Source organism: Nycticebus coucang, chromosome 23, assembly GCF_027406575.1.
Source record: "Nycticebus coucang isolate mNycCou1 chromosome 23, mNycCou1.pri, whole genome shotgun sequence".
Taxonomy (NCBI): domain Eukaryota; kingdom Metazoa; phylum Chordata; class Mammalia; order Primates; family Lorisidae; genus Nycticebus; species Nycticebus coucang.
Genome location: NC_069802.1, coordinates 3,194,829 through 3,215,118, shown reverse-complemented (window position 1 = coordinate 3,215,118; position 20,290 = coordinate 3,194,829). Strand labels below are relative to the sequence as shown.

The following is a 20,290-nucleotide window of genomic DNA, read 5'->3' as shown; positions in this document are numbered from 1 at the left end:
TGGATGACACTTTGATAGCAGCATATGATTGAACATAAGAGATACGAGAAGATATTTTCTCCCATAAAACCATGTGATAGAAAATTATGAATTTTAAAGCTATATCTATATGTAGATGGTTTGACCTAACAACTTTCCAACTTTTGATGGCACAAATACAATAGGCATTCAGTAGAAACTGTACTTTGAGTACCCATACAACCATTCTAATTATCACTTTCAATATGGTATTTAATTGAATATGAAATATTTTTAACACTTTATTATAAAATAAACTTTGTGTGAGATGACTTTTCCCAACTGTAGACTCTTGTAAGTGTTCAGAGCATGTTCAAGGGAGGCTGGGCTGAGCTACTGTGTTTAGTAGTTTAGGTGTATTAAATGCATGTTCTAATTTATGATATTTTTAATTTAAGATGGGTTTATTGGGATATGATCCTATTGTAAGTTGAGGAACAGCTATACTGGCAAAACAGTTAACTGATAAAAATCAGTAAAAACCATTAATTCGCTTTTCGCGCTACATATTATTTTCTAACTATTTGATTCTGACTTCTAGAATATCATCTAAAATTAGTTCATTGAATTTTCAAAATGAAATGAAATCTCAAATCCATCTCTAGATAGTTTGTAGTAATTTCTAAAATAAAAGAAAATTGTGATCTTAAAAAAAGAAAAAGAAAGAAATTAAGAAAGAGAAGGTAGGGCGGCGCCTGTGGCTCAAAGGAGTAGGGCGCCGGCCCCACATACGGGAATTGGCGGGTTCAAACCCAACCCCCAGCCAAAAACTGCAAAAAAAAAAAAAAGAAAGAGAAGGTAGAAGAGTGAGGGAGTGAGGGAGTAAGAAAGAAAGGAAAGAGAATTAGCTAAATGCCAGGAGAATTAGAGACTTTAAGACCACTCTAAGAGTGAGGGCCAGACCAGAGCACATCCTTCAGCTCAATTGTTTTCTCAGTATAATATTTCATTAATTAATTCAAAACTAATAAAAGAGCTTTCACCCTGCAAAACCACATGAAGGATTTCTGGCATTGGTTATACAGAATGAGGATGATTTTCCAAATAAAGTGCACACTCTCTAACATGAGAATGCTTGGATTTGAATTCCAGTCATATCACTTATCATATATATGGCCTTGAGCAACTTACTTAATTTTTCTCTGCTTCAGATTCCTTATCTGAAAAATGCTATACTAATGTTACCAATCTCATTACTGCAGAATTAAATAAGATAACACACACATAAAGTTAAAATATCTAGGATTTGAATTCCAGTCATATCACCTATCACATATATGGCCTTGAGCAACTTACTTAATTTTTTTCTGCTTCAGTTTCCTTATCTGCAAAATGCTATACTAATGGTACCGATCTCATTACTGCAGGAATTAAGTAAGATAACACACGCATGAAGTTAAAAGATCTAGCACCTTGTAAGTACTCAATACATGTTAGTAGTATTTTTTTCATATTATAATCCTGTGTCTTTTTTCCTCCTGGGTTCATTTATATGCTTCGATTTCCAAAATGTTGCTCCATTTCAACTTGATAGTTTGATATTTGCTTCCCCCATTTCACCCCCGCAAGCAATCAAGAATTTAGGCTAAAAGTGTCAGCATAGAAAATTTTTCCCATCTAGTAAAATACACTAATATTTACTAGATACCTCAGAGCAGATTATAAGAGAGAAACCTTATTTTTTAAAATGGAGAGATAGGGCGGCGCCTGTGGCTCAGTGAGTAGGGCGCCGGCCCCATATGCCGAGGGTGGCGGGTTCAAACCCGGCCCCGGCCAAACTGCAACAACAACAACAACAAAAAAATAGCCAGGCGTTGTGGCAGGCGCCTGTAGTCCCAGCTACTCGGGAGGCTGAGGCAAGAGAATCGCGTAAGCCCAGGAGTTAGAGGTTGCTGTGAGCTGTGTGACGCCACAGCACTCTACCCGAGGGTGGTACAGTGAGACTCTGTCTCTAAAAAAAAAAAAAAAAAAAAAAAAATGGAGAGATAAATTTCTGAAAGTTTCCAGAATTAAATTCTATTAACCAGGTTCAACATTTGTATTTAAGCATTTCCATATCAATAACATGATTGAATGGTTTTTTTGAAAACACAAAAGTAAAAATCTGGTTTTCTTTTCTAAAATTGAAGCATTAGTTCTGTGGTTCGCTTTTTCATTAAAAGAAAAAAGCCATTTAAAACTTAAATTCTATTGTGGCCATATTCTTTTAATACCAAAGACAAAGCTGGATGTGAAAAAAAAAATGAGAAATAGAAAAAAAATTCAGTCAATAATCCGCTGCAGCAGGAGCAGCAACACTTAGAGAACCAGACACTAAGCAGACCCCTTAAGTGAGGGCCAGGCAGAGCATGTCTGGCTGCTCAATTGTTTTTAAAGTTCCACAGTTTGTTCATTCGTTAAAAACTAATAAAAGAGCTTTCATCTCCTGTAAGTGGCAGAGTGGGGGGTGGAAGGGGACCTGGGAGTACCAGTGGAATCCAAACCAATATCGATAGTTCTACATCTGCTCAGAAACTAAAAGATTTACTTGTTAGAAGCAAGACCTAAGAGTGGAGTCTAAAGCGTTAATTGCTGAGGCCCCAGGGCACCGTGCACGTTTTCCTTCCCCAGTTCTTCAACAGCTGGCCAATGTCTCCACTGCTTTCACCTAGACGCGGCGTTGGCGAGGGTGGCCCGCAGCCGGCGCGGGCTTAATGAACTTCCTCGGGGCCCTCGGCCCCCGTCGGCCGCTGCGGTCCTGGGCGGGCGGCCGGCTTACCCAGGCCCATCCTGCCGAGCAGGCAGGCGGTCCCCGCTGGGCGGGCGGCCGGCTTACCCAGGCCCATCCTGCAGGGCGGGCTGTCCTCGCTGGGCGGCCCCGGCTTACCCAGGCTCATCCTGCCGAGCAGGCGGTCCCCGCTGGGCGGGCGGCCGGCTTACCCAGGCCCATCCTGCTGGGCGGGCTGTCCCCGCTGGGCGGCCCCGGCTTACCCAGGCTCATCCTGCCGAGCAGGCGGTCCCCGCTGGGCGGGCGGCCGGCTTACCCAGGCCCATCCTGCTGGGCGGGCTGTCCCCGCTGGGCGGCCCCGGCTTACCCAGGCTCATCCTGACGGGCAGGCTCTCCCTGCTGGCCGCCTCCACCAGACGTCTGCGCGCCTCCAGCAGCGCCTCCTTGTACCGGGCGCTCAGCAAGGCTTCCCACAGCGCTCGGGCTGCAGCGTCACTGCGGGAGAACCACAAACACAGCGTCAGGACGGATTTCTTCTGCATAACGCAAAGGATCGAAAGAAAATAATTGCTTAACTTTTTTGAGGACTAACGTTACGTAGACTCTAAGTATTAGAATTAAATAATGTTTGGGTATAAAACATTGAGAAATTCGGGAGACAACAGAATCAAGCCAAAAACGGGAGGAAAAGTGCCATAAAAAACGTGAGAAAACTGTATGATAAAATTGTGTTTAAGAGAGTGCAATTCAAAGCATTTCAGAATGTAATTCTACATTGCTAGAATAACATAAATATTATGTAAAGCAAAATTAAATGTATGTCTCAAAATGACTTATCAGTGATTATAAGCAGTATATCAATTTAAGATAATATAGTTATCTGAGAAATACAAAGCTAGCAGTCATGAGAATTTCTGTTCAAAAATTACTCACTAGGCTTCCTAATGAGGAGGCTTCCTACTGAATGAAAACCAGGAATTGTGCTAAGTCACCATGGCCTCAAGGATCCCACTCTGGGCTCAGGCTGGGAGGATGGTACTTAGCACAGCTTTACAATTAACCGTTGATTACAGCATGAAGCCCTGAATTACACAGGGTCTCGTCTGAGCTCACTTCCCCAACAGCCCTCTGTCTCACACAACATGCCACGTCCAAAATATTATAAATGAGTACTGTGTTCTTTCCGGAAAATCTCTGCCATGTAGCCAAGTATACACATTTGTAGTAATGTTTAAAAACCAACTATAAAGAAACAAAGATGACTTCTGTCTTTTTTTTAAGGACCTTTTCCTCCACTTAAAGCCTGTCCTATCATCCAGTTAGGAATGGTTTGAAAATGAATGCATTTTTAAATTTAGTTTTAGAAGTTATGTTTATTAAGACATTAATATTCATTTAATTTTGATATTATACCTAATAGGATATATCTTTCAAGTTTGAATTTAATCTGGAATAAAGGAATGATGTTTTTAGCACTGAGTTTAATGTCTGGCACATAATAATGTTTTAGTAAACAGTGGATGTTTTATTATCATCTATTTTTCCATACTAAACTAGTATCACTGCTGAACATACTCCACTTTTTTCATCTGATCAAAACTATCATCATTATAACTTTACATCTAATATTCTTGGGTCTAAGTGAACAGGTAAATTACATGCCAAGTCCTATAGTTGGCTGAGATTACAGATAAAAACAAGCACTCAGTGACTTACAGCCTGGAAGAAGAGACAGATACAGAAGCAAAGAAATTACCAAAGCGTGATAAGAGCCACGATCAACGCTAGCATAGAAGTCTATGCAAAGCTCACCTGGCCGGGAGGACAAGGACTGAGGGAATAATTCCTACTGGAAATGATGAGCAAGTACAAAAAGATACATCAGCCCCAAAAGCAGCCAAGGGAAGAAGGTAGAACTCAAGCTAGGAAGGAGAGTGGTAAAGAAAGACTTCAAGGAAAATATAAAATCTTAGTAACAAACAAGAGAAAGAAGGGCCTTTTGGGATGTGACACTAAGGCCTGGCTACACACATAAGTGTACAGGAGGGGCACTGAAGAAGGGCCGTATGTGCCCTGACGAGGTCTGTAGACTTCAGTGTGTAGGTGACGGGACGCTAAGGAGCACGTGATTGATTTCACACTCTCAGAAGAGCAGCATAGCTTAGTAGTTACGAACAGTCTTTATCATAATTCAATGCCTGGTACACAAGTGCCCAGTAAACGTAGCAGCTGCAGCGATAATAGTAATGAAAAAAATCAAAGATCAGAATTTTCTTGTAAGATGTAGAAGGAAGCCTATTTTGGAAGCACAGAGTCCTTCCTACCTCCTTGCATTTAACACTTATAATCACCGTCAGCAGCTTCATTTTCTGATACGAGCAGATCAACAGTAGATCAGGTAGAATTCATACACCCTGTGATACAGATGGAAATGCTGACAACTCCACTCAAGCAATCCATATGGCAACTTGATATAAAGAATTTTTGTAAGGAATAAAATAAGGAACTTTACTGTAGATTATTTAGAAACTAACAGCTATCAGAAGTTAAAGTTTTTCTCATGAACGTTTTTAAGCAATGACTTCTGTGTCAGCTCCTTCACTCCAATTTAATTATATTGAAATTCTGCAGAACATTTTAAGATGACAGTCATTACTTTTACAAGAAGTTCAGATTCTATAAATATTTCCAGACTGACTTATCAAATAGTTGCGCAACTCTTGGGTCAGAAATGAACATTAGAAGTAATATTAAATTAATTATCTTCACATCTTCATCAGAACCATACCTAAGCCAATATAGACAGATGAAAATCTATTTTTAGTTTTTGAAAGCACCCAAAGAAAATTTTATAAGAGAAAAACACCACCGCTTCAAACAAATCAATCTGTTATTAGGTTCTATTTACACCTAATCTAAACCCTTGTGCTGTACTGTAAACCACCTTCATCAGGCTTAGTCTTTTTGCTCAAGTTCAGGAACAGCTGCTCAGCATCTTTTTAATAATCAGGCCCACCCCAAAACAGGTTTTATTTTTCATGGCCAAATTAAGGAAGATTTTTTTAATGGTAAATAAAATATAATATTAAAATATAATTTCAATTATCATCACCACATTCCATTTCAAAAGCATTTCAGAATTTACACAACTTCTTAGATCTCATGTGTGATCCTCACCTCCTGAACTAAGCCATTATCATGGACCCAATTTAAAGACCCTGAGAAGGACACTCCCTGTAAAAGGCAAAACCAAGGCTCATACTGAGGTCTCTTGCTTCCAACCCCAGTAATCTTTCTTCTACCATCCCATGCTAGGCTTGCATTATGCAAATCATCAAAGAGTCAATTATGTAGAATGTCAATTACTTTCAACTTTTTGTGTTAGTTTTCTTTTCTAATCCTTAACACCTTTTATGCTCCCTTCTGGGCCTCACATAGGAGAGGATGGAAGTGAAGAGTGTCGGAGATGCACGTTAACTCTTGAAGAAGGTAAAGCACTCTCTCTCCTGGAATTTCACAAGCTTTTTGTTTTAAACAGCACCATACTATTTCCCTGGTAGGTCACAGTAAGCCATTGACAGTCACTTTGCTATATGACACTAATCTTACACTTCTATTCAACTTTCTTCTTTAAATGGTTTCCTCGAAGAGGATTTTTGCTGAATTTGTAATCATTCTACATGTACATCATTCATATAACTAAAAAGGCAAAAAACTAAAGTCTAAGTTGTTTAGAAGTATTTTTCAAATCTAGCTCTTATTTTATGATTATATCCTTGGGAGAGAGAGAAACTGGGTTTCTTTGTTTACTTGTTTTGGAAATGGAGGCCCGGGCACTGTCTCCAGTGGACGTACGCTGCTTTGTGAGCTTTCTCACTCTTTAAGCCTATCTTTCTCTTCCTCAATAAACTTAGTTCCATGCTTGCCTTTTTCAAAAAAAAAAGAGAGAGAGAGAGAAAGCGAAATAGCCCCTAGTTATTTTACCACTGATAAAACTGAGACAAAATGAAATCAATTGCCTAACATCTCATTATTAATTAAAAAAGAAAAGAAGAAGAAAGAAAGAAAGGGCCAGGTAGGCGGGCTCGCGCCTGTAATCCCAGCACTCTGGGAGGCAGGGGTGAGAGGATCCCGCGAGCTCAGGAGTTAAACCAGCCTGAGCAAGAGTAAGACCCCATCTTCATTAAAAATACAAAAACTAGACAGGAGTTATTGTGAGCACCGGTAGTCCTAGCTACTGGGGAGGCTGAGGCAGGAGGAGCTGTTGAGCCCAAGAGTTTAAGGTTGCTGGGAGCTATGATGCCACCACACTCTACCCAGAGCAACAAATGAGACTCTGTCTCAGAAAAAAAAAAAAAAAAGGGCGGCGCCTGTGGCTCAGTCGGTAAGGCGCCGGCCCCATATGCCGAGGGTGGTGGGTTCAAACCCAGCCCTGGCCAAACTGCAACCAAAAAATAGCCGGGCATTGTGGCGGGCGCCTGTAGTCCCAGCTACTCGGGAGGCTGAGGCAGGAGAATCGCTTAAGCCCAGGAGTTGGAGGTTGCTGTGAGCTGTGTGAGGCCACGGCACTCTACCGAGGGCCATAAAGTGAGACTCTGTCTCTACAAAAAAAAAAAAAAAGGAGCGTCAGAGCTACTAGAAGTGCCAATGGGCAGCTTCTGTGACCTTCAGTGATTCAGTTAATCTTTCTGGTGCTTTATATTCCCTTATAAGTATTACATTCATTTACTGAGAACTCACTATGTCACAGGCAACAAGACTATATTAAATTATTGAATAACAACCCTCCAGAATAAATATCATTGACTCTACTCAGTAAAAAAGCTGATTCTTTAAGAGATGGAATAATTTGCCTAAATTACATAGCCAATAAATTAGAATTTGAACCTAGTTCACTGTGAACTCTAAAATCCATCTATTAACCACAACTCAAACACTATTCCAGCAAATAAAAGACTTAAACTAAAATGCCAATTTCTAAGAGTCCTTGATTCTCTAACAAGCTGTATTTATAAGGTTTCCATTATGCCCTGGTTTTCCAAATTCACATGTACAAATTTGATATTTGGCTGAGATTACAAAGGTCAAAAAAAGATGGGAGAACATTCTATCGTGTTTTTCTTTTATTAAAATGCTTTATCTTTTTCACAAGTCCAGAGATAATAATAAAAGGAATTAACAAAAAAAGTTCACAAAGGCTTGTAGAACATAAATTATAGAATTTTATACCGTTTTCTCTGTCTTTAAAGTCATGTTTTGCAAAGAGATAAACTTTAATTCATTGCAGCTACTGGCACATAATTTATTTGTTACAATGGATTTCTTGAATTATATAATATAAAAGTAAAATATTTGTCCTTTGAAAAGATCTACTGTATTAATACAAAATGTAATCAGTTTCTATATTGTCAGTAACTGTATAAAATGTCAAATACATATTAAATGTATGTCATTTTTTGATTTAACTTGCATCATTAAAAATAAAACTATTTTCCCAAATTGTCATGTTTGAAGAAGACTATAGACCAATGATATTCCCATAATAATAATATGCCAAACATGGAGCTTTGTAAAGTCTTTCAAGAGACTTCGTACATGAAAACATGGTCCTTTCGGTTATTTCCTGGCTCTTTATTCACCAGAATTACTCAACTCTGAATGAAATCTTAGATGCTGCCTTGGTTTGGCGAGTATAAAATGTCAAATGTAGTCTGTTAGAAACTAACAGGAAACATTAATCACCAAATAAAATACAAAGAAGACAGCATTAATTTTTAAAAGGTGGCTGAATCTTGACTCATGGTGTTACTTCAATCAAGTGGAAGGCAATGCTATTAAAGGACTGGGAATGAAATCTGAATGCATCCCATTATCTTGTGGCTAAATGCAGAGAAATAGTTTCTTCATCTCATGCGCAGGAAGTTAAGGTTAATCACCGGATTTGCAATAACAGTCACAGTATTCCAACAGAAATACAATAACAACCACCACCAAAAATAACCCCAAACAAACATTTTCCAGCAGAGAGAGAGAGAACAAGCTGAGTCAGTTTTTCACAGCAGGGAATGATGGCTTCCACCAATAGTGAGCTTAATGAGTTCCAAAGGTAGTCTTGTTGATTCAATTATGCACAGAGACTTCAATGCCCATCTTTCCTCTTGACTACTTTCTAAAACAATTACCTCATCTTTAACAAATTTATCCATTAACATTCATCTAAACAGAAGCAAAAGCAACTAAACACAGAATATGTGACATAGACCCTTGGCACTAGAAAGTGGTCCTCTGTTCACTCTTCTTAGAAAATATAAGCACTTCCTATAGTTTGGACATTCAACAAAATACTCAATCACAGCTGTGAGAACCTTCCCATGCTCTGCCCTCATGGAGCCAGACATCTAGCAGGAATCTAGAACTGTGCACGCTCCTGCAATGTCACAAAAACAGAGAATGAGAGCTCAGGGAGAACCTAACCTGGGCTGGGTGTGGGGAGTAAAGGTCAGAGGGTGGTTGAGGATCTGACAGTGAGACCTGGAAAACAGAGCATTCCAGCATCAGGAGCCTGGGTCCTGAGAAGAGAACTTGAGACTTTCTCAAGGAAATAAGAAAAAGTATGAATAGGGCATGAAGATCTGGTTTGACACTGCCCTAAACACACGTCAAAACACTCAAGGCCTGGTAGCCTACGTTAGGGATTATAGACTTGGGCAACTGAAGGGTCTTCAGCAACATTCTAACCTGACCATATTTGCATTATCAAAAGATCACTCAGGCCTCACTGTGGAGAAGGGATCTGTGGATGGGGAGAAAGGCTCCTGCAGAAGTTCAAATAAGAATACATGAAGGCTTGGACTAGAGTGACTTCTCAAAGCTCTCAGATCCCACCAGTCCCCACTCAAAACCCTGCCATGCTTCCTACTACATTAAATTAAAATCCAATTAAATTAAAATCCAATTTCCTTATTTTGGCCAACAGGTTTATATACAATTTTATACATTTCTATGACTATAACTTCATCTTCCTCTTCTAATTATCTCCTTTAGTCACCAGACATAATAAGCCTGATTTCAGCCCCTGAATGGATCAGTTGTGTTTTCAACTTAGGACTTTTATATTTACTATTCCCTTTGCCTAGAACCTTCTTCCTCCAGATGTTCATTAATCTTGTTCATTCCTTTATTCAACAAATATTTACTGAGCACCTACTACCTGCCAGGACTATCCTAGGTATAGCTCAAGGGTTCTCTCTTTGACCACTCTAGCTGATATAGCATTCCCTATTCCAAATCCCACTTGCCCTATTTTATTCACAAAACATTGACTTGACTGGGCATGGTGGCTCACACCTGTAACCCTAGCACTCTGGGAGGCCAAGGTAGGTGGACCCTTGAGCTCAGGAGTTCGAGACTAGTGTTAGCAAGAGTGAGAGCCCATCCCTACTGAAAATAGAAAAACTACTGGGCGTATGGCAGGTGCCTGTAGTCCCTACTACTCAGGACTGAGGCAAGAGAATTGCTTGAGCCCAAGAGTAATGCCATGGCACTCTACCCAGGGTGGTGACAAAGTGAGACTCTGTCTTACAAAATATATATAATAAAAATATATTTTGATATATATTTTTTACATCACAAAATATATATGTATATATATTTTACTGTCTCAAAATATATATTGATATATATTTGTACATATAAAATGAATATATATCGGGCGGCACATGTGGCTCAGTCAGTGAGGCCCCGGCCCCATATACCGAGGGTGGCAGGTTCAAACCCGGCCCCGGCCAAACTGCAACAAAAAAAAAAGAAAAAAAATGAATATATATCATTAACTCAATTACATATTATTTTTTTTTTTGGTTGTAGTTTGGCTGGGGCCAGGTTTGAACCCACCACCTTTGGTATATGGGGCCGGCACCTTACCGACTGAGCCACAGGCGCCGCCCTCAATTACATATTATTAAATAAAATTTATTTTAATGAATTAGAATAGAAATGGCTATAGAACGTTAAGAACAGAAGAATTTTGGCTTTATCAGAATGTCCTATCATAAGCCCATGGGTAGCCATATGTAAGGCCACCAACACATTTACTGTTCAGGCCATACACTAGAGGTGTAATAATGTACAAAGATGAACAAATAAGGCACAGGCCTTCTCCCAGCGAGGTTTCAAAGTCTAATAGAAGAGAATAGACATTAGCAATTATAAGAAATGCACTATGAGGCTCGGCGCCTGTGGCTCAGCCACATACACCTGAGCTGGTGGGTTCGAATCCAGCCCGGGCCCGCCCAACAATAATGACAGCTGCAACCAAAAAATAGCCGGGCGTTGTGGTGGGCGCCTATAGTCACAGCTACTTGGGAGGCAGAGGCAGGAGAATCGCTTGAGCCCAGGAGTTGGAGGTTGCTGTGAGCTGTGATGCCACAGCACTCTGCCCAGGGTGACAGCTTGAGGCTCTGTCTCAAAAAAAAAAAAAAAATAGAAAGAAAGAAAGAAAAAGAAATTGCAACCAAAAAATAGCCGGGCGTTGTGGCGGGCGCCTGTAATCCCAGCTGCTCGGGAGGCTGAGGCAGGAGAATCGCTGAAGCCCAAGAGCTGGAGGTTGCTCTGAGTCCTGTGACATCACGGCACTCCACTGAAGGTGGTAAAGTGAGACTCTGTTTCTACAAAAAAAAAAAAAAAGAAAGAAATGCACTATGAGCTGATATAGATAGGAAATAAAGGATCATATTTAGGGAAGGAGAAAAGGAGGAAGAGATGGAGAGGAGGAAGGAATAGCGTGTAGGATGGCCGAACAGTAGGGTGCCCGGAGACGGGGACCCTTCAGTGTGACGGCAGCCGACTGTGAGCCTGGGGAGCAAAGGGGGAACAGAAAAAGACGGAGAAGATAAAGGCTGAAACAATAAGCAGAGGGCAGATTTTCTAAAACAAAATCAAAGTTGAAGTCTTTACCCAAATAACAATGGGCAAACACTGAAGGATTTTTATGGAGGACGGTTGGGGGCAGATTTACTATTACTGGTACATCTGAACAAATGTTCTTCCTGGCCAGTGAATAATCCATCCATTTCTCCCAGCTGAAGGTTATTCTATTGGGTTTGTTTACTTACTGAACAAATCTTTCTTGAGTGTCTATTCTGCATTAGGTACTGTTCTTGGGACTGGGAATCCAGCAATGAACAAAACAAACACAAAACTGTTCATGTAACCCACATTCCGGAGTTCATTTTCTGAACACACACAGAAATCATGAAGAGGAATTCAAATCTTACAAAGTTTCTTAGAAATCAATTTTCCTACTTTCCTTTTCTTTCTTTTTTTTTTTTTACAGAGAAAAAAACCGTGACCATGAAAGACTGGGTACCTTTTTCAAGGTCATAAAGTTTTGGTCAAAAAGCCACTATACCACAATACACCCTAGCAAACAAAAACTGCTGCTTTTGACACAGTTTTTGTATCTGTCACAATTATTAAAAAATGTTCCCACAATCATCAAGTGCACTGTTGAAAAAGATAAGCTCAATTCAAAAATATTAAACTCAAACATAACATTGAGTGCATCTGGGGGGGAAGTAGAGCAGGGTGGGCAGCAGCCGCCTTGAGGCAGCGCCGACCTTAGAAAAGTCACTGTACCCACCCCTCAGTTCCTGCTGCGCCATATACCTCTCATACTACAGGAAAGTGACTTTGAATCATTCAGCAAGAATAAAGCACCGTACAAATTTTATTTATATAATTCTAACTGGGTAAAAAGGTGTCATTTCAAAAGCATGAATAAATGTATTGTCTGCTATAAAGTTTTAATTAGCATAATAGTCCTGTTGTAAGTTATATATACTTTTGGTTTGATATTCAAAAACTTTAAATGGGCTCGGTGCCCTTAGCTTAGCGGTTAGGGGTCCAGCCACATACACTGAGGCAGACGATTCAAACCTGGCTGGGTCTGCTAAAGGGTACATGTGAAATTTACTAAATGTAGAATATAAATGTCTTAACACAATAACTAAGAAAATGCTGTGAAGGCTACGTTAACCAGTTGGATGAAAATATTTCAAATTGTATATAAAACCACCACATTATACCCCATGATTGCATTGATGTACTGAGCTATGATTTAATTTAAAAAAAAAAAAACAACAATGACAACTACAACAAAAAATAGACAAGTGTTGTGGCAGGTGCTTGTAGTCCCAGCTGCTTGGGAGGCTGAGGCAGGAGAATCGCTTAAGCCCAATAATTTGGGGTTGCTATGGGCTGTGATGCCACAGCACTCTACCGAGAGCAACATAGTGAGACTCTGTCTCAAAAAAAAGAAAACTTTAGGTGCCTTAGAAAAATGAATGTTCCTTCTGCACCACTCCATAGATAACAAAAATCTAATATATGACTGGTTCCACATTATAAATGTAATGGAACATCCTTATCAGTATAGAGATCACAACCATGTGTTAAGAAAACAAAACTCCAGGATAAATACAAGATTTACAAATGTTTAGAACTGAAAAAGAACAATCTCTACTACTTAATCAAAGTTTCCTCTCTATCCAAGAGACACTCTAGGTATCACTTCCCCCTTCAATATGATGACTTCTTCAGCACAACAATATACCTATGAAACCTTAAAAAATAGACTAGAACATAATAACATATAAACTGTTTAACTAGCATAGAAAATAATTGAAATAATTGAGGGTAATTAAATTCCATCTCAGTACAGAGAAACATTTTTAATCCCATTCTCTATCAACTCATTAGTGATAGAGAATACTATAAGCAACACAAATTTATTAATAACGTCCTCCTAGCAAACAGTAAAGCATAGGAAAAAGTGTTTCACACAGGGATTCCTACTGCATAAATGGATTAATTCAATATGAAGATTTTAAATCACTTACACAATTAGATTACCAAAAGCAAACATACATCCCTTGATGCATGTTTTTCTAACTCTAAAGGACAAATTTTGAATCCCTAGAGGTTACTTCTATGAAGCAGTCCAAAGGCCAGCACTTGCTCCACTGGGGAACTGCTGAACACAGTTCAGTTGCTGAACTGATCACATCTGCAAGTGCAGGCTTGCATTCAAGCCATGGAAAATTACGAATTCATGTGTCAAGAAACTCTAAGACAAAGAACTGGTGACAGTTTTATAGAGGCCCTTGGAAGCAAACACCTCTGCCTGCCCTAACCTTCTGCCACTCCACCCCATGAGGAAGGCGCATAATCTTACACACAGTAATTACACAGTGACTCCAGACCTGCCATGCTGGTGGGTGACACCCATGCATTGCACACATATGCTTCAAAGCCACCAATTCAGGAAAATGTGATTTGTCAAAATTATCATAGTCTTGGTTTTATTGTCACTGGAGTTAGTTCAGCTGGAATATGATTTTATTTTGCTCCTATTATTTACCATATGAACTTTCACAGATTTTGTTCGTGTTTTGTAGCATCTCCCTTGATATCTCCGAAATACAGAATGCTGTCAAGGTTTAAGGAGAGAAGAGTGTACTCTGAGAGGAGAAGATGGGGGTGCTTACGAAGCTGCAGCTGCCCAGCAAGTACCCAATTTTTACTTGTGATAAGGATGAGGTAAAGCTTCTCATAAAGCTAAAACATTCCATTTAAAGTGTTTTCTTTTTTTTTTTTTTTTTTTGTAGAGACAGAGTCTCACTGTACCGCCCTCGGGTAGAGTGCCGTGGCGTCACACGGCTCACAGCAACCTCTTAACTCTTGGGCTTACGCGATTCTCTTGCCTCAGCCTCCCGAGCAGCTGGGACTACAGGCGCGCGCCACAACGCCCGGCTATTTTTTTTGTTGTTGTCGTTGTAGTTTGGCCGGGGCTGGGTTTGAACCCGCCACCCTCGGCATATGGGGCTGGCGCCCTACTCACTGAGCCACAGGCGCCGCCCCATTTAAAGTGTTTTCTATATTATAAGACAAACAATCTTCTCTGTGTACGAATGTTGTGTGACAAAAGTAGAGAACCTCAAAATCCACGGCCCTGTTCTGAGAACGCTGTAACCTTCTGAGTTAACTAATTTTTATAAACCCCAGTTTTTTCATTTCTAAAACAAATATAATAATACTTGCTTTTAGGGTTGTTGGTGTGATTAAATTAGATGTACAAGTAAGGTGCCTAATCCCTTATAAGGTACTCCTTTCTCTCCCACACAAGAAAAGCAAAACCTCTAGGTTATAAAAAACATAGAAAGAGACATGAAATCTTGGGTCAACGCCAAAGAATGTAATTTCATCATTTCCTCAGGTATGAAATGAGAAAAGAAAATGGGAAAAGTACTAGTTAAAAGCAAGTCTTGTCCAGGGTACAACTTCAGAAAACATTTGATAAACTAATACTAAGTAGACTCTGAATATTCTTAAATGATATTACTATGGGGAAAAAATGTAGAGTCATAAATGAGATGACCATAATTTATTAAAAATTCAGAAACAATGAGGGTGATGCATTCAACCCTTAAGATAAAGTTCCCAACCTGTATGAGTTTAAAGTTTCTCGGTAAGAACATTGATTAACAAATATGGAAGACTTACTAGCAACAAATGATTCCCCTAATTATTTAACTTGTAAAATATTTTTTCCACAATAAAAATAATTGTATTTTTTTCTGCATATGTCCATAACATGTGCTACTTTTTAAAAAGTCAAACACCACATAGAAATGAAAGAAAATATAAAAGTTACCTGAAATTGCACCATCGTGATCTTATTATCAGGTGTATTAGTAAAGATAGGTTAGGTTATGTTGTAGTAATAAATGATTCCAGAAATATCAGTGGCTTACAACAAAGGTGCATTTCCCACACGTGTTTTAGGCTTATGAAGAGTTTGTGGTGGTTCCACTCTGCATCCTCTTCACTCAGGATCCAGGCTAAGGGTCCAAAACCCTCCCTGGCCAGTTGTTGTGGCAAAGAGAAAATCAATGTGTCAAACACCACTCTCTTAAAGTATTGCTTTATCCTATTCTTCACTGGCTTAAAAGGTAATATGGCCGGGCCTTGAGACAAGAAAGGGGTTACAGGGGTGGTAGGTGGTAAGGAGAAGTTCCCCGAAGGAAAAGAAAAAAAGCAAACATATATCCTACCAAGCCTGAATTTATGCAAAAGAACTGAATGGTAAGACTACTTAAAGATATATATATATATCACATGGCTTACATTATCAAATGACTTTGTTTGTTTGTTTGTTTTATTATTAAATCATACCTGTGTATATTAATGCAATCGTGAGGTACAATGTGCTGGTTTTATATACAATTTGAAATATTTTCTTTTTTTTTCTTTTTTATATATACATGTGTTTATTAGGTTTCCATTTTTTTGCCTTCACAAAATTAAAAAGCCTTAAAATTTAATAATAATAACATTGTTTAAGATAAGGACTGGAAACAAAAACCTCACAAAGAACGAACAAACATAAATACATTCAGAAAAGGAATCAGACAGTTGCTACATCAAAATATTAAGCAATAATAATAGTAATGCAAAGAAAGTAACATTCACATTGTCAAATAAGAGTATGTCTATTATAGAATGCTTGACTCTGAGATTCAGTATGGAGTCATCAGTTAACTTCTTATTATTTTTTTTAAGTATCAAAAAATAGACAACTAATATTTATAAATAAAAGTAAAAGATAATTTCGAAAAACAGATCATGCCAAATCTTATAGACAACAGAAAAAGAAGAAATAATTTAAAATCATTCTACTTGATCTGGGTACACCTGATAATAAAATTAGAGAAAATATATTATTATAAAAGGGAAATTACAAACATATGTCACTTATAAATGAGGATGCAATATCCTAAACAACATATTAACAAGTTGAATTAAAAATTAATGTTTAAGTAATGTACTTTGGTCAAAATTAAATCCTGTTCAGTCACTATTTTCTTTTCTTTTCTTTTCTTTTTCTTCCTTTCCTGTCCCTCACCCCTTTCTTCCTTCTCTGTCTGCTCTCCCCTTCCTCCCACCATGTCATTAATTGTCATTAATTGGAATATTTTCTTCTAACTGGTTAACATAGCCTTCACTGTATTTTCTTAGTTATTGTGTTAAGACATTTATATTCTATGTTTAGTAAATTTCACATGTACCCTTGTAAGATGCACCATAGGTGTGATCCCACCAATTACCCTCTCGAAAGACTTTTTGAATGATATAAAACTCTATAATATTTTAAAGAGTTCAATTTAGTGGTTTTATTATATTCATAATGTTATGCAGCCACCACCTCTATCTAATTCCAAAACATTTCTCCCCCAAGAAGAATCCCTTTACTTAGTGGTTCTCAACCTTCCTAATGCCGTGGCCCTTTAAGGCAGTTCCTGTGGGTACGTGACAGGTAATACAGGTTGAGAACCGCTGCCTTTACTCATTCAATCGTCTTTCTCCTTCCACCCACCCACGAAAACTACTAATCTGCTTTCTGTCACTATGGACTTAGCTACTCTAGATATTTCCTATAGAGAGGATCATACCGTATGTCAGCTTTTCTCACCAACTCCTTCGTTCAGCACATTTCCAAGGTTTATCCACATTGTGGTTGGTATTAGTACTTCACTCCTTTTTATGGATCAACAATATTCTGTTGCAAATACTGTATATATCACATTTTGCTTATCCATTCATTTGTCGATAAACATTTGTTTATTTCTACCTTTTGGCTATTGTATTATGACTATAAAGATTTCATCCTGAAGTTTTTATGTGAATGCTTGTTCAATTCTTTTGTGTATATACACAGGAGTGTTAATCACTGTCATATAAATTCTATGATTAAGTTTTTGAGGAACTTGAAATGAACACCAGAAATGAATGAGGGTTCTGGTTTCTCCATATTATAAGCCAATGAAAATGGGCTCAGTATCATTAGTTACCAGGGAAATATAAATTCAAACCAAAATGAGATACCACTTCACACTCACAAGAATGACTAAAATTAAAATGATAGTTATATTCATTTTCTTGGGCTACCATAACAAAATACCACAGACTGGGCGGCTGAACCAACAGAAATTTATATTCTCATCATTCTGGAGACTAAAAGTCTAAAATCAAGGTGTGAGTAAGCTCAGTTTCTCTCAAGGCCTCTCTCCCTGGCTTGCAGACAGCCACCTTCTACCGCGTATTCACATGGCCATGGCTCTGAGTGGGCCATGTGTCTGAGGTCTTTTGGTCCAAATTTCCTCTTCTCGTAAGGACAGCAGTCAGATTGGATTAGGACCCACCCTAAAAACCTCATTTTAATTTACCTCTTTAAAGGACCTATTCCCAAATACAGTCACACTCTGAGGTGGAGGACATTAAACTTTCGACATATGAATGGGAGAGGGGACAATTCAGTACATGACAATGGACAATACCAAATGTGGCAAGAATGTGGATAAGACAGAACTCCTGGTGAGAGTAAAAGTATATTCACTTTGAAAAACTTTTGGCAATTTCTTTTAACACTAAACATTTACCAACCCATTTCTAATGAAATGAAAGTATAACCCAGAAATTCCACTGAAAGAAAGAGAAATACCAGTAAATCTCCCCCAAAACACTGGATCAAGAAAGTTCATTATAGTAAAAAGTGGAAACAGTCTTGGTTACCATCGACAGGAAAATGGCTAAATTGCGGTGTATTTGTACAAAGGAATACTATTGCTCAGCAGCAATAAGGGATAAAACCATCTGGCCAAATCTCAAATTAAATGGAATTATATATGATTTCATTTGTACATTTCATAATTTTATAAGTTTTACTTTAATAAAAAAACTATAAGCACATATATGCCTATTGAATTGTAAACTCACACTAATCTTTATAAAAAGGGATGCAGAGGATTCAGAGAGGAAAAGGCAATATGAATGAAGCTCAGACTGGAATGACATGACTATATGCAAGGAAACACCAAGTTAGCCTCACAAAGCTGGCAAAGGCAAGGACAGGCCCTATCCTAGAGTCTCCAGAAAGAAACAGCCTTGCTGACACTTTGATTTTAGGGGCTGTAAGACTAATTTTAGACTTCTGACCTCTAAAATACTAAGAGGATAAATTTGTGTTGTCTTAGGCAACTATGTTTTTGCTAAATTAGTACAGCAGCAATAAGAAACTCATATACCTATCATTTACATCCCAGAAGAAGAAGAGAAAGAAAATAGGACTGAAAAAGTACTGGAAGAAATAACTAAAACTTCCCAAATTTGCAAGAGTCATAAATCTACAGATACCATAAACTAAGGGAATCTCAAACAGGATAAACCCAAAGAAATTTGCACCAAGACATGTCACAGTTAAACTTATGAAAACTAAAGACAAAAGAAAATCCTGAAAGCATATGAGGAAAATGATACCATATCTGTAAGGCAAAACCTCCAGTGACAGTGGATTCCTTTTCTAAAATATGGAGACCAGAAGACAGTCGCACAACATTTTTCAAATATTAAAAGAAAAGAACTGCCATCTCAGAATCCTATATATAGTGAAAACATGATTCAAGAACGAGGGGAAATGAAAATATTCTCAGAAATTTTGTTATCGACCTATGCTAAAAGAATTTTTTTTTTTTTTGAAACAGAGTCTCAAGCTGTCACCCTGGTTAGAATGCTATGATGTCACAGCTCACAGCAACCTCAAACACTTGGGCTTAACTGATTCTCTTGCCTCAACCTCCCAAGTAGCTGGGACTACAGGCACCTGCCACAATGCCCAGCTATTTTTGTTGCAGTTGCTATTGTTGTTTAGCTGGCCTGGGCTGGGTTCATATCCATCAGCCTGGGTGTATGTAGCCGGTGCCCTACCCACTGTGCTATGGGCACGGTCCTCTAAAAGAATTTACAAATAACTCTTCAAAAATCAGAAATGAAGAACATATTAAATAAAAATATCAGTAAATATAATAAACTTTCCTTCTCTTGAGTTTTCTAAATTGCAAATGATGGAAACAAATTTATAACACAGTCTGATATGGGTCTAAATGTATATAGAGGAAATATTTAAGATAACTATGTTATATATGTGGGAGAGTAAAGAGAAGTGATGGGAGGTAAGGTTTCTGCACTTCACTCAAATAGATATAATGACAAAACCAGTAGATTGTGACTTTTTATATGTTACTACATATAAAAATGTATGTTGTATGTAAATGTACAATATATGTAATACATAGTATGTAAATATATAATATATAATTAGAAGTCATGGTTTATTGCAGCCCAATTCATAATTGCTAAGTCATGGAAAAAGCCCAAGTGCCCATCAATCCACGAATGGATTAATAAATTGTGGTATATGTACACCATGGAATATTATGCAGCCTTAAAGAAAGATAGAGACTTTACCTCTTTCGTGTTTACATGGATGGTGCTGGAATATATTCTTCTTAGTAAAGTATCTCAAGAATGGAAGAAAGAATATCCAATATACTCAGCCCTACTATGAAACTAATTTATGGCTTTCATATGAAAGCTATAACCCAGTTATAACCTAAGAATAGGGGGAAGGGAGAAAGGGAGGGGGGAGGATGGGTGGAGGGAGGGTGATTG

At 38.3% G+C, this 20,290-nt stretch overlaps 1 protein-coding gene across 2 annotated transcripts in view; it reads right to left on the bottom strand.

Annotated features, from left to right (window-relative positions):
• SCFD2 (sec1 family domain containing 2) overlaps positions 1-20,290 on the bottom strand; it is a 480,804-nt gene that overhangs the window by 432,005 nt on the left and 28,509 nt on the right. For both annotated transcript variants that reach the window (XM_053577506.1, XM_053577508.1), the window contains exon 3: positions 3,093-3,220. In XM_053577506.1, the coding sequence (XP_053433481.1) occupies positions 3,093-3,220 (128 nt within the window). The remainder of the gene's footprint in view (positions 1-3,092; positions 3,221-20,290) is intronic.